Source organism: Carcharhinus amblyrhynchos, chromosome 25, assembly GCF_965287045.1.
Source record: "Carcharhinus amblyrhynchos chromosome 25, sCarAmb.v2.hapA, whole genome shotgun sequence".
Classification (NCBI taxonomy): domain Eukaryota; kingdom Metazoa; phylum Chordata; class Chondrichthyes; order Carcharhiniformes; family Carcharhinidae; genus Carcharhinus; species Carcharhinus amblyrhynchos.
Window position 1 is genome coordinate 29,424,871 of NC_137348.1, and position 12,510 is coordinate 29,437,380.

Sequence of the window (12,510 nt, forward strand, 5' to 3'; positions counted from 1 at the left end):
TGAAGTGTGGTTACTGTTTTAAGGTAGGGAAACACGGCAGCTTATTTGAGTTCAGTACGATCCCACCAAAAATTTTAAGACCAAATCATGCTTCTAGCGGTTTTGGTTGCGGGATAAATTTTGACCAGGACTTTACAGCTCTTTTCCACGAAAGCTTTGCATCACCCAAAAGGACAGTTATTTAACTTTACATATCTCTACTAAGAAAACATGCCTTCGACAGTTCAGCACTCCCTTGGTACTGCACTCAATAAAATGCTTAGATTTCTGAAATGGTACTTTAACCTATCTGATTTGTACAGGAATGCAATCCACTAAGCCAGGGCTGACTTCTTGTTCAACATTCTGTTGGCTTATTTGCTGCTTGTTTGGACATGTTGAGAGTTTAAATCTACTAAACTTCCAGGAATTTTTTGACTTTATTCTTTGTTATTCCAGTACAATTCAAGAAGTACTCACAGTACCTAATGATTCTTTCTATGTGACTTTTGTGATAAATTTATGTCCACTAAATATTCTGCCTTGTGCAATTGGCTATTTCACTGATACTTTTACATCGGACTGCACTTCAGACGTATATAATCGCCTGTCAAGTGTTTTGAGATGCCCTGAGGTTGTAAAGGGTGCTATTTAAATAAACTCTAATTATCACTCAGTTACTGCAGCTAGGCAGAGTTTGTGTGTATCACCAGGGGAGGAACAGGACTGAATGTTATCTAAAAAGTCTGCTTACCTTCAAACTTGGAAAATTGCCAGCACAAGTTGAAGCCGACCTTAACAAGGACCAGTTGAGATGGGGAGCAAAAGGGACAAAATAGACAGGGATCAGATGGGAGAGTTTTGGGCCATTTTGAAAACAATGCTTCTTCAAGAATGATCATCAGAAATCATAATAACTGCAGCGGTTCCTTGAAGTTAGTTCTGTTTTCTTACAGGAGTGCTGAATGACCGACAGATCGCAGTGATAGAAGCATTCCAGCATGCGTGGAAGGGATACAAACAGTATGCCTGGGGTCACGATGAACTGAAGCCCATCTCTAAGACATACAGTGAATGGTTTGGCTTAGGACTGACCCTGGTCGATGCCTTGGACACAATGTGGATTCTGGGACAGCAAGAAGGTGACTTCATTGAACTGTGCAACAAAAAAGTCACGGTTTTCCCATTGATCTTGTTGCAATAAGCTTTGAAAAGTTAAGGAAATCAAGATCTTTCACATTTATAAGCAGGGCTTCTTCATTGTTGCATTGTACTTGTGCTTTCTGTGTTTAGAAAATGGAGTTCTCAAGGTTTGTACTGTTCTCACATTTCAAAAAATTCTTCTTAGACTGAGGGTTAACTACAGTGATGAGGCACTGTAAAGCAATTTATTTTATCACCTGCCTGTTATACACCTGCAGACCTTGGACCATTTGATGATGCATCTGCCAAATGTTCATAGGAATTAGGAGCAGAAGCCCTTCGAGCTTGCTCTGCCATTCAATCAGATCATGGCTGATCTCCGAGCTCAAATCCACCTCCCCATCTGTTCCCCATATCCTCTTATCCCTTTTTAGTTATTGCTTTTCCTCAGCACTGACATGCTTCATTTCAGAATGAAAGTAGTCTTTTAATTGATTGCATTTGTGCTTTAGGTCAAAGAGAAAACATCTGACAATTTTAAAAAAACATGTTAAATTGAAAGTGATATCAAGTTATTAAATTTGTTATTTCTAAATTCTCTTTAAATTGTTCCTCAGAGAGTAAAAGTGTACATAACAAACTTATTATTTTGTAATTTTAGAATTTGAGGAAGCCAAGAAATGGGTCGTTGACGAGCTGAATCTTGGTAAAAAAGTGGATGTGAATTTGTTCGAGACCACAATTCGCATTCTCGGTGGATTGCTTAGTGTGTACAATCTGACTGGAGACCAGGTCTTCCTCCAAAAAGCAGTAAGAATTTGTCTTTCACTGTCATTGCACTCATTCGAAAATATTTCATGGCTGATGTTAAAGAAACTGCAGATACAAAATAGCAATAGTCTGGACAAGTGCTGCTCTGATCTCCTTACTTTCCTGACTATTTGTAATGGTTACTGTGTTAAAGCTGCAGAGTTATGACAATGCCTCCCAGCCTCCCCGCCTCCCAGCCTCCCAGCCTCCCAGCCTCCCCGCCTCCCAGCCTCCCAGCCTCCCCGCCTCCCCGCCTCCCAGCCTCCGCCTCCCAGCCTCCGCCTCCCAGCCTCCCCGCCTCCCAGCCTCCCAGCCTCTCAGCCTCCCAGCCTCCCCGCCTCCCAGCCTCTCAGCCTCCCAGCCTCCGCCTCAGCCTCCCAGCCTCAGCCTCCCAGCCTCAGCCTCCCAGCCTCAGCCTCCCAGCCTCAGCCTCCCAGCCTCAGCCTCCCAGCCTCAGCCTCCCAGCCTCAGCCTCTCAGCCTCAGCCTCAGCCTCCCAGCATCCTGCAGTTCAGTATAGTGTGGTGAAAATGGCTTCAGTGACTTGCCTGTTGAAGAGCCTGACGTTTACCGGAGGATTGACCTTCAATGTTGACCATCAGGTGGGCATGTAATTTACACAGGCCCTGTGCCGTATTGCTAGCCAACCGGGTGTGTGCTCTGCTTCTAAGCAAAGGTTGTGTGTGTGCGAAATTAGCGCAGCATTCAGCGTCTTAGTTCTTAACTTTACTGTTATTTAGAAAAGAACTGTGTGCAGGGTTACAGGAAGAAAGTAAGAGAATGAACAGTTCACTTAATGCCATTTGGAGATCCAGCACTGACGTAATGGGCCAAAAGGCCCCCTCCTGCGACAATTCTGTGATTATTTAAAGAATAACAGCCATGTGTTTTGAAAATCATGAAAATGTCTATGATTCTTGACAGTAAGAAGGCCATTCTGTCCATTGAGTCTGCACCGACAACAATCCCACCCAGGCTCTACTGCACCCTACACAGTTACCCTGTCAATCCCCTGACACTAGTGTCAATAAAGTGGAACCTGTGAGTTTTTCTGATTCCCTGGTAACTTGTGTTGTACTGAACCATTTGACCTGAAGGATCCAGCGTTGAGTTTCATTTTTTACTGAGTTAGTTAATTTTCTTGAATGTCACTGTTGAAGTGTTTTGGTGAGTTGGATGAGGTTGGGTAGAACTAGCCAGCGTTCGTTGCATACCAGTGTCTGCTGAAAAATACACTTTTGTCTTGATGTCAGGATGAGAACTCTTGGGGTCTTGAAATACTGGCCAGAATTTTACTGCCTCATCTGTCCCAAGACTCGCAGCGTGGCATTCTCTGTTGGCCTCAGGCAGGATCTTACAAGCCTCGGGCGAGCGAGGCACTAAAATTCTGGAAACTGGGTCTATTTCTATCGGAGCCAAAAAACTGAGAATGTCTTTATTATTATGAAGGAATGGTCGGGGAAGGGTTACTTTCCCTGGTTGGGAATCGGTATTGAGGGAATAATCAACATCAATTAGAAACTGAGAGGATCAGAGAGAATTTGAAGTATCTTTGCACGGAATGTTCTGCCATTGGGAAAGTTGGCCAAATATTTGAAGCAGAGGAAAGAGTTGGGAAGTGGAATTAACTTAGGGAGCTTCCGTAAAGAACCCGCAAAGGGAATATGGACCAAGTAACCTCCATCTGGGCTTTAAGCTTTTTTGGTTCCATCGGATGTAAAGAGTATTGAGCTTTGCAGGACAGCTTCCTTGGTGAGATTACTTTTTGACCTTGTCTCTAGGTTCACGTGTGAGTATTACACATTTGGACAAGGTGACAAAAGGTTGCTGAGGGACCGGAATTAATATTCCAGCAAGAATGTACGTCTTTCTGAAGGGACGAGAGAGAAAACATCCTGATCATTACAGTATAACATTATCTTTTAAGAATCATAGAACCCTTACAGTGCAGAAGAAGACCATTTGACCCATCGAGTCTGCAGCGACAACAATCCCACCCAGGCTGTACTCCCGCAACCCTACATATTTACCCTACCAATCCCCTGACACTAGTGTCAATTTAGCATGGCCAATCAACCTAACGTGCACATCTTTGGACCGTGGGAGAAAACCAGAGAACCTGGGGGAAACCCATGCAAACAAGGGAAGAATGTGCAAACTCCACACAGATAGTGACCCAAGCCGGGAATTGAACCTGGGTCTCTGGCATTGTGAGGCCAACAGTTTGCGGTGTCGTATGCGTGATCTTCTTAGAGATTTTGGAGTTGTGAGACAGCAGTGCTAACCACTGTGCCACCATGCCACCCTAAGTTGAAATGAGTTGAAATGGTCACTGATTTTCCCATCGTGTAATTCTCCTGTAGCTGAGAAGCAATTTGATTTGGAAGCAATGGTTTCTTTGTGCTGAATTACAATGATCACATCGGCTAATATCTTTTAGTTTCAACAATACTTGACTTGTTTCAGCAAATCTCACCAAGTTTCGTTGTAGTTCCAAAGGTCCGCTTGAGTTAATTCATCAGAGGTCCATCTTTGTTGCTATTGCAACCAACATGAACCCTAACCCTATCGGATGCTCATTTCAGTTTTCGTCAACTTAGTTTTGTACTTCATAATTAGGGTATTTGTCATGAAGCACTATTCTGTTGGCAATTATGTGCCGTAGGATCATTATTCACCTCGGTGAATTCATCCACGTTACCTCAAGAGTTGGTGAAAATGCCCATCTGTTTTTTATTGCCACAGTACACTATTGTGGTTGAGTCTGCTCCCATTGTCAGTCCTTGAGATTCAGATTTAAAACTTTTCTGCTGAAATTGCTCCAACGTTGCCTCTGCTGCCATCTAGCAGCCAGTGAAGTTGGAGCAAGTTCACTTTTGAATATTTTAAGTCAGATATGATTTCCTGTTTTCTGTGGTATCCGCCTTCTGATTTTCTTTGCTATTTGCCGTCATTCACACAAATACTCTGCAGCTCACGACCTTGTAAGATTGAGAGAGAAGCATATTTGTTTCAACATTAAAGAAACAAATCTTGTTTTAAAAACTTACAGTATAGTGGCATAGTTTCAACCAAATTTGACTCAAACTTCTCGAAAAAGTTCAGTGTGATGGTGTAGGGAAAGAGTTTAATGCCCAGTTTATCAACAGCATTTTTATGTTTGTTCCTCCTTTGTGCTGCTTACTGCTATATTTTATCTACATTGATTGGGTTCTGGTTAGGTTTGGCTTTGTTACTTGCTGGCTGGAATTTTACCAGCCTCAGAACCAGGGGCAGACGAGGCTTGGAGAATGGCATTCTCCATCAGCCTCGGGCGGGGGCGTCATATGAACCTAGGGTGAAAGTGCCAGTAAAGTATTCCTGCTATATCTGCCTAGTGTGTTTTTTCACAATGGTTATTTGGCCAACATGCTTGTGTTGACACTTTGAAACAGCTATCCAATTAATTCTCTCCATGCTCTTTCTCGTTCACCCTGCAAGTTTATACTCTTTAATTCTCTTTTTACATTGCACGTTTAAAAAAAATAAGGAAAGAAGGTATTTACACCAGGGGATAAATTCCTCTGTTGTTATGACCTTAATTGCTCTGTCTGTTTTACTTTGTCCTGTGTCCCTTTCCAGATTGTTTTCAATCTGACCAAGTCAATCACTCGGTTATATTGAGCTGATTGATATTTTAGTTCATATAAAATCTAGTCATAGATTTGCTTGATCCTCTGTAAACTCTGCACTCCTCTTTTGTGATTTCGCTCGCCAGTAATGTTGAGAAGTTGTTTTTGAATTAAATATTTTTATTTCCTGTGACTCTAGAGCGAGTTGGGGAGTCGTCTTATGCCAGCTTTCAACACTCCATCCAAAATACCATATTCTGATGTAAATATCGGTCGCGGAACTGCACATCCTCCACGTTGGACCTCTGACAGCACTGTCGCAGAAGTGACCAGCATTCAGCTGGAGTTTCGAGAACTCAGCCGCTTGACTAAAGAAGAGAAGTACCAGGTACGGTAGATTGTGAATCTCTGCTGGTTTAGCATGACTTAAAGTTAATCCTTAGAAGTTTAAGCACTATTTTTGAATGCTGAACTGAGAAGATCTACAATTTAGCATAAGGCTGGCCTACTTCATTATTTTTGGTCTCTAATTTTCTGTCAATACTGAGACTTCTAGTGGATTTATATGTTTTGAACAGTGCTCCATACACCTTAATAGCAACCTTATTCCGATGAGTTAATCGGATAAAAAAGTAGAAAAGCTACTGTAGAATCATAAAAATCTCCACAGTGCAGAAGGAGGCCATTCAGTCCATTCAGCCTATACCAACACTAATCCCATGTATTTACCCTTCTACTTCCCCTGACACTGAGGGGGAAGTTAGCATGAATCAACCTAACCCATACGTCTTTGGGCTGTGGGAGGAAACCGGAGTACCTGGAGGCGACACGGGGAGAATGTGCAAACTCCACACAGACAGCCACCCAAGGCCGGAATTGAACCCAGGTCCCTGGCGTTGTGAGGCAGCAGTGCTAACTATCCTGCAGGTTTTTAAAACTTCCCTGTTTCGTACCTATGTTTTCAGTTCTGGGCTATAATTGTTGCATTTTTAAAAAATACTTCTTTATTTTAATGTGAACAAAGTTTAGTGCTCTCTACACTTCAATAACATTCTAGACTGCTCGAACACATTCACTAACTTCCACATGCACTCGCGGAAAGGTGGGGTTAGGCATATTTTGATGGGTTATTTTCAGTGAATGGTAAATTGTTCTGTAGCTCTGGTTCACTGCTTTAAATCAAGATCTGTGGAGCAAAAAGGAACCGATGTCTCAGCTGTACCAGTCCATTATTTATTGATTTATTTAGCAGTGCATAGTTACACAGTCAAACAAAAGCCCTGTCAGTGGCAAGATTGAGTTCATTAATCCTGCTGTGCAGACACTCCTTGACAATGTGAGGCAGTGCACCACAGCTGCAGCCTGGAAGGCTTGGAGACCCCAGTGATGCTGGGTAGCTGCAGAGGCCATTGTCAATCTGGAAATGGTTATAAAGGGCCAATTCTTGCCTTGGGAAGTCAAAGCCAGTTGGACGTTAGGGGGATCTAGAATGAGATAGTGGTGTCTGGAGGACGCTGCTGGCAAAAATAACCAAAGAAGCAGCTAGTCACTGCTGAACCAGTCCATTACCATTCCATTTCACCCTTCATACATGTCTGAAGTGAATCACAATTGGTTCAAACTTCATGTTAATTAAAGCCAACAAATAAGAACAAAAAGGGTTACAGCACAAGAACAGGCCCTTTGGCCCTCCAAGCCTGCACTGACCATAAATTATTGTCAGCATCTAAAAGCAAAATACTGCAGATGCTGGAAATCTGAAATAAAAACAGAAACTCGGTAGGTCTGGCAGCATCTGTGGAGAGAGAAACACTGTTATCTGTACAAGGGACTTGAAACGCTAACTGTGTTTCTCTCTTCATGGATACATTCAGTATCTATGCTTAAAGTGATTAGGGAGGAGAAAGAGACCAAGTGCTTTCAAGACGGAATGAATACATACAAGTCTCGTTAGAGAGCACCAAACAAAAAGAAAAGCCAACAATTTAGAAAAGCATGGATAGTCTGAGAGGAGACTTAATAGAGTTATTCCTCAGGGGCATGGACACAGTAAATAGTGGGAAAATATTCTCATTCAAGCATCAAGAACTTAGAGGGCACTGATCCAAAATAATTGGCAAAAAGGGTAGAAGTGATGTGAGCAAAAGTTTTTCTCACCCAGAAGGTAGTTGGAATCTGGAACAAACATCCTGAGGGGGTGGTGGAGGCAGGTTTGATCGAGGTATTCAGAAGGGAATTGGAATGCCATCTGAAAAGAAGCAATGTGCAAGATTGAGGTATGTTGATAACAGGAGGATTCAGTGATGGGAATTCCATTGAGTGACAGGGGAAGGTAGTTGGATTCTCTCTGGTTGGAGAATTATCTGGTCCTAATCACAGTGCTGTTTGTGAATGTTCACTAAATCCATTGGCTGTTATATTCCCTATGTTCTGTCAGTGACTACACTTCAAAAGCACTTAATGGCATCTTAAGATATCCTCTGGCCGGGAAAGAAACGATATCAATGCAAGTCTTTGTGTTAATTCTCAAATGAATAATCTGTGACTTTTCTTTCTTCCAAACAGGCAGCAGTAAATGAAGTGATGAAACATATTCACACACTTGGTGGGAAAAGGGATGGATTAGTTCCAATGTTTATAAACACTAACACTGGACAGTTTAGTCATCTTGGTGTTTATACACTTGGTGCCAGGGCTGACAGCTACTATGAGTATCTGCTTAAACAGTGGATCCAGGGAGGAAGGAAAGAAACAGAGTAAGTGATACATGATTCAAATTTCTCCAACCAGTGTGGTTTTTATCAGTCATTTTTCAAGTCCTTCATTTTCTTTAATCTATTGAAATCCTAGCAATAAATGATTAAAAATAAATCTGTAGAAGTGGCAACTTTTGTTTTTGTACCAGGTAGGCCTGTAGCTGGTATCAAGCAGAAGCAGTTTGACGTTGTTGTTCAACAATGATTAGCACTGCTACCTCACAGTGCCAAGGACTTGGGTTCAATTCCTGGCTTGCGTGACTGTGCGGAATCTGCACTTTCTCACCGTGTCTGTGTGGGATTCCTCTGGGAGCTCTGGTTTCCTCCCACAGTCTGAAAGGTATGTTGGTTAGGTACATTGGCCATGCTGAATTCTCCCTCAATGTACCTACACAGGCGCTTGAGTGTGGTGACTCGAGGATTTTCACAATAGCTTCATTGCAGTGTTAATGTAAGCCTACTTGTGATGCAAATAAATATGCTTAAATACACTTAAAAACATGCTGTCATTTGTCCTGCAAGAATTTGGCCGGGCTAACTTCACTTGTGTTATACTTTGCAGATTGTACTGATTGAAAGTTACAATAACTTCTCAAGTAATGCAGTGTTACTGGCCTTTAAGAGTTTCAATGATTCCCTTGTTAATTTTAGAAATGCTACTGAACAATTTTGTTGTCTTAAGTAGCTGATTAACATTCAATGATTTTTATTTTTGCAAAAATTATTACTAGGTATGCAATGTTACAATTTATTTTGATGGCAATTTCTCACTGCGTACCCAGCTTCATCCTAAATGTTTTTACCATTTTAAAATCTGTGACCATGCTGGGTGGACACTGAAAGCCTTGGTCAGCGGTACCATCTAAACAGCTACTGAACTAGGAAGATTATATATGGTGAAACAGTTTTTCGTTATAGTGCTGAATGTTATACCAATTTCTGTTTTTAATCCATTTTTCTATTAATGCCAGGATGGTACATACTAGAGGTTTGTGCTGATTTGCATTATTGTGTTTAATTGTCAGCTTATTAGATGATTACCTGGAGGCCATAGAAGGGGTCAAGAAGAACTTGATTCGGAAGTCAGAACCAAAGAAACTGACCTTTGTAGGTGAATTGTCCCACAATCAATTCAGTCCAAAGATGGTAAGTAGAATATGATGTCCATTACTGGATGAATCAATAGTTAATGAAACCGACTAGTGATTTGCCATTCACTGCATTGTAAAGCTGCTTGCGATGGAGGACTTCACTGTGGGACTGAATTAATAATTGAACCCAGATGACTTTTAGATTATTTTTATACCAGGCATTTTCCACCATATATTTAATAAGCATTCCTGTGCTGAGGAAGAATATCAACAACCGTTTATTCCAAGACTAGGTAGCTGCAATTATACTGTCTTGAATGGGTCCATAAAACAAATGAGCCAGATTTATATAGAATAACCGTCTGTTTGAGTGGAGTGCTTCGTGATGCCATTTGTTTTGAAACAGGTGGCCCAGTGATTAGTGCTACAGCCTTACAGTGCCAGGATCCCAAGTTTGAATCTGGCCTTGGGTGACTGTCTGTTTGGAGTCTGCACATTCTCCCCATGTCTGTGTGGGTTTCCTCTGGTTACCTCCCACAGTCCAAAGATGTGTGAGTTAGATAGATTGGATGTGCTAAGTTGCCCTTTAATGTCCAAAAATGTGTAGATTAAGTGGGCGGGGTTACAAAAAGAACAAAAACAGCCCAGGAAACAGGCCCTTCGGACCAACGAGCCCTCGCCGCCATTTTAACATTACCAGTCCCCCCCCTCCACCCATGACCCTTATCTATTGTTTTATGGCAATCCATATTGAGGGAAACTAATTTAGGGACAATTTATTACTTCCAATCAGCCTAATAGCACATCTTTGGGGTGTGGGAGGAAACCGCAGTACCCAGAGAAAACCCACGCAAGCACGGGGAGAATGTGCAAACTCCCACAGACACTGGCCCAAATCCAGCAAACAGTGATAGTCACTGAGCTGTCGTGTTGCCCAGCATCTGGTCCAATTTAAGCACACACTAACGACATGAAGCACTAGGCCAATCTCGAACAATCAAGAGCAGCCCAAGCACAACCCATCACGTGTATGCCCCTCGTTGGACAACAAGGCAGACCGACTTAAAACCTGTGAATTAAAAGAGATAAAACATTATTATCATACCATATCCATTTACCTTACCAGGGACGCCCCAATGCTAATGAACCTTAGTTAAAACAATCTCCTATATCCACCCATCTCCAACCCACTCATGTGCCTAAGTTACTGTTAAACAACTCTAGCGTGCTTTCCTCCACCATCTTACTTGGCAGAGCATTCCATACTCCCACTACCCTCTGTGTGACAAACCTCCTTCTAATATCTGTGTTGTACCTCTCCCCCCCTCACCATGAGCCCATGGCCCCTTGTACTGTGTGTCTCTAACATAGGAAATAGCTTACCTCTGTTTACTCTATCGATGCCCTTCATAATCTTATATACCTCTATTAGATCCCCCCTCAGTCGCCGTCTTTCAAGGGAAAACAGCCCCAATTTGTTCAGTCTTTCCTCATAACCCAGCCCTTCCATACCAGGCAACATCCTGGTAAACCTCCTCTGCACTCTCTCCAGAGTCTCCACGTCCTTCCGGTAGTAAGGCGACCAGAACTGGATGCAGTACTCTGAATGCGGCCTAACCAACGTTCTATACAACTGCAACATTAGACTCCAGCTCTTATATTCTATACCTCTTCCTATAAAGGCTAACATACCATAGGCTTTCTTCACAACCTTCTCCACTTGTACTGCTACCTTCAAAGACTTGTGCACTTGCACCCCCAGGTCTCGCTGCAATTATATACTCCTTATGGGCTTACCCTTTATCATATAACTCCCCCCTACATTATTCCGGCCAAAATGCATCACCTCACATTTATCTGGATTAAGCTCCATTTGCCATACATCTGCCCAATATATCAGCTTATCAATATCCCGTTGTATTGCCAGACACTGCTACTCACTGCCTGCCAATCCAGCCATCTTGGTGTCATCAGCAAATTTGCTGATCACACCTCTTACTTCCTTTTCCAAGTCATTTATATACACTACAAAGAGAAGAGGTTCCAGTACTGAGCCCTGTGGCACACCACTAGTGACAGACTTCCAGCTAGAAAAAGACCCCTCCACTACTCTCTGTCTCCTCTTTGCAAGCCAGTTCTCAACCCATCTAGATACCTGGCCACGTATCCCATGAGCCTTAATCTTTTCTACCAACCTACCATGAGGGACTTTGTCAAACGCCTTACTGAAATCCACATAGTCGACATCAACAGCTCGTCCTTCGTCGACCGTTTTTGTCACCTCCTCAAAAAATTCTACCAGATTCGTAAGGCAAGACTTCCCCCTTTACAAAGCCATGCTGCGTATCCTTACTCAGATCGCAACGCTCTAGGTGCTCATACATCCTATCCCTAAGAAACCTCTCCATCAACTTACCTACCACTGACGTCAAACTCACCGGCCTGTAGTTACCCGAGTTATCCCTCCTACCCTTTTTAAACAACGGTACCACGTTCACTATCCTCCAGTCCTCTGGGACCTCACCTGAGTCCAAAGAAGAGACAAAGATTTGCGTCAGAGGCCCAGCAATCTCATCTCTCGCCTCCCTAAGCAGCCTAGGATAAATGCCATCAGGCCCCGGAGATTTATCAGTTTTAATACTACCTAAAAGCCCTAACACTTCCTCCCTCGTAATCGATAGATCCTCCAGTTGGTCTACAGCTCCCTCGATGACCGTACCAGACATCAAGCCCCTCTCCTTCGTGAATACCGACGCAAAGTATTCATTCAGGATCTCCCCCATTCCCTCAGACTCTAAGCACAATTCCCCTCGTCTGACCCTGAGAGGACCGATTTTACCCCTAGCCACCCTTTTGCTCCTAACATAGGAGTAAAACGCCTTTGGATTTACCTTAATCATACCTGCCAAAGCCATTTCATGCCCCCTTTTTGCCCTCCTAACTCCCCTTTTGAGATCCCTCCTACTGTCTCTGTACTCCTCCAACGCTCTCTCCGTTCCTAGTTGCTTAGACCTGACATACGCCTCTCATTTCTTCCTAACCAGGTCCTCTATATCTCTAGTAATCCATGGCTCTCTAATCCTACCTTTCCCATCCTTCCTCCTAACCGGCACATGCCTTT

At 42.9% G+C, this 12,510-nt stretch overlaps 1 protein-coding gene across 2 annotated transcripts in view; it reads left to right on the plus strand.

Moving 5' to 3' along the window:
* The window catches only part of LOC145358438 (endoplasmic reticulum mannosyl-oligosaccharide 1,2-alpha-mannosidase-like), a 59,178-nt gene that overhangs the window by 29,217 nt on the left and 17,451 nt on the right, over positions 1-12,510 (plus strand). For both annotated transcript variants that reach the window (XM_080212520.1, XM_080212521.1), the window contains exons 7-11: positions 936-1,121; positions 1,784-1,932; positions 5,742-5,930; positions 8,108-8,298; positions 9,324-9,444. In XM_080212520.1, coding sequence (XP_080068646.1) covers positions 936-1,121; positions 1,784-1,932; positions 5,742-5,930; positions 8,108-8,298; positions 9,324-9,444 — 836 coding nt within the window. The remainder of the gene's footprint in view (positions 1-935; positions 1,122-1,783; positions 1,933-5,741; positions 5,931-8,107; positions 8,299-9,323; positions 9,445-12,510) is intronic.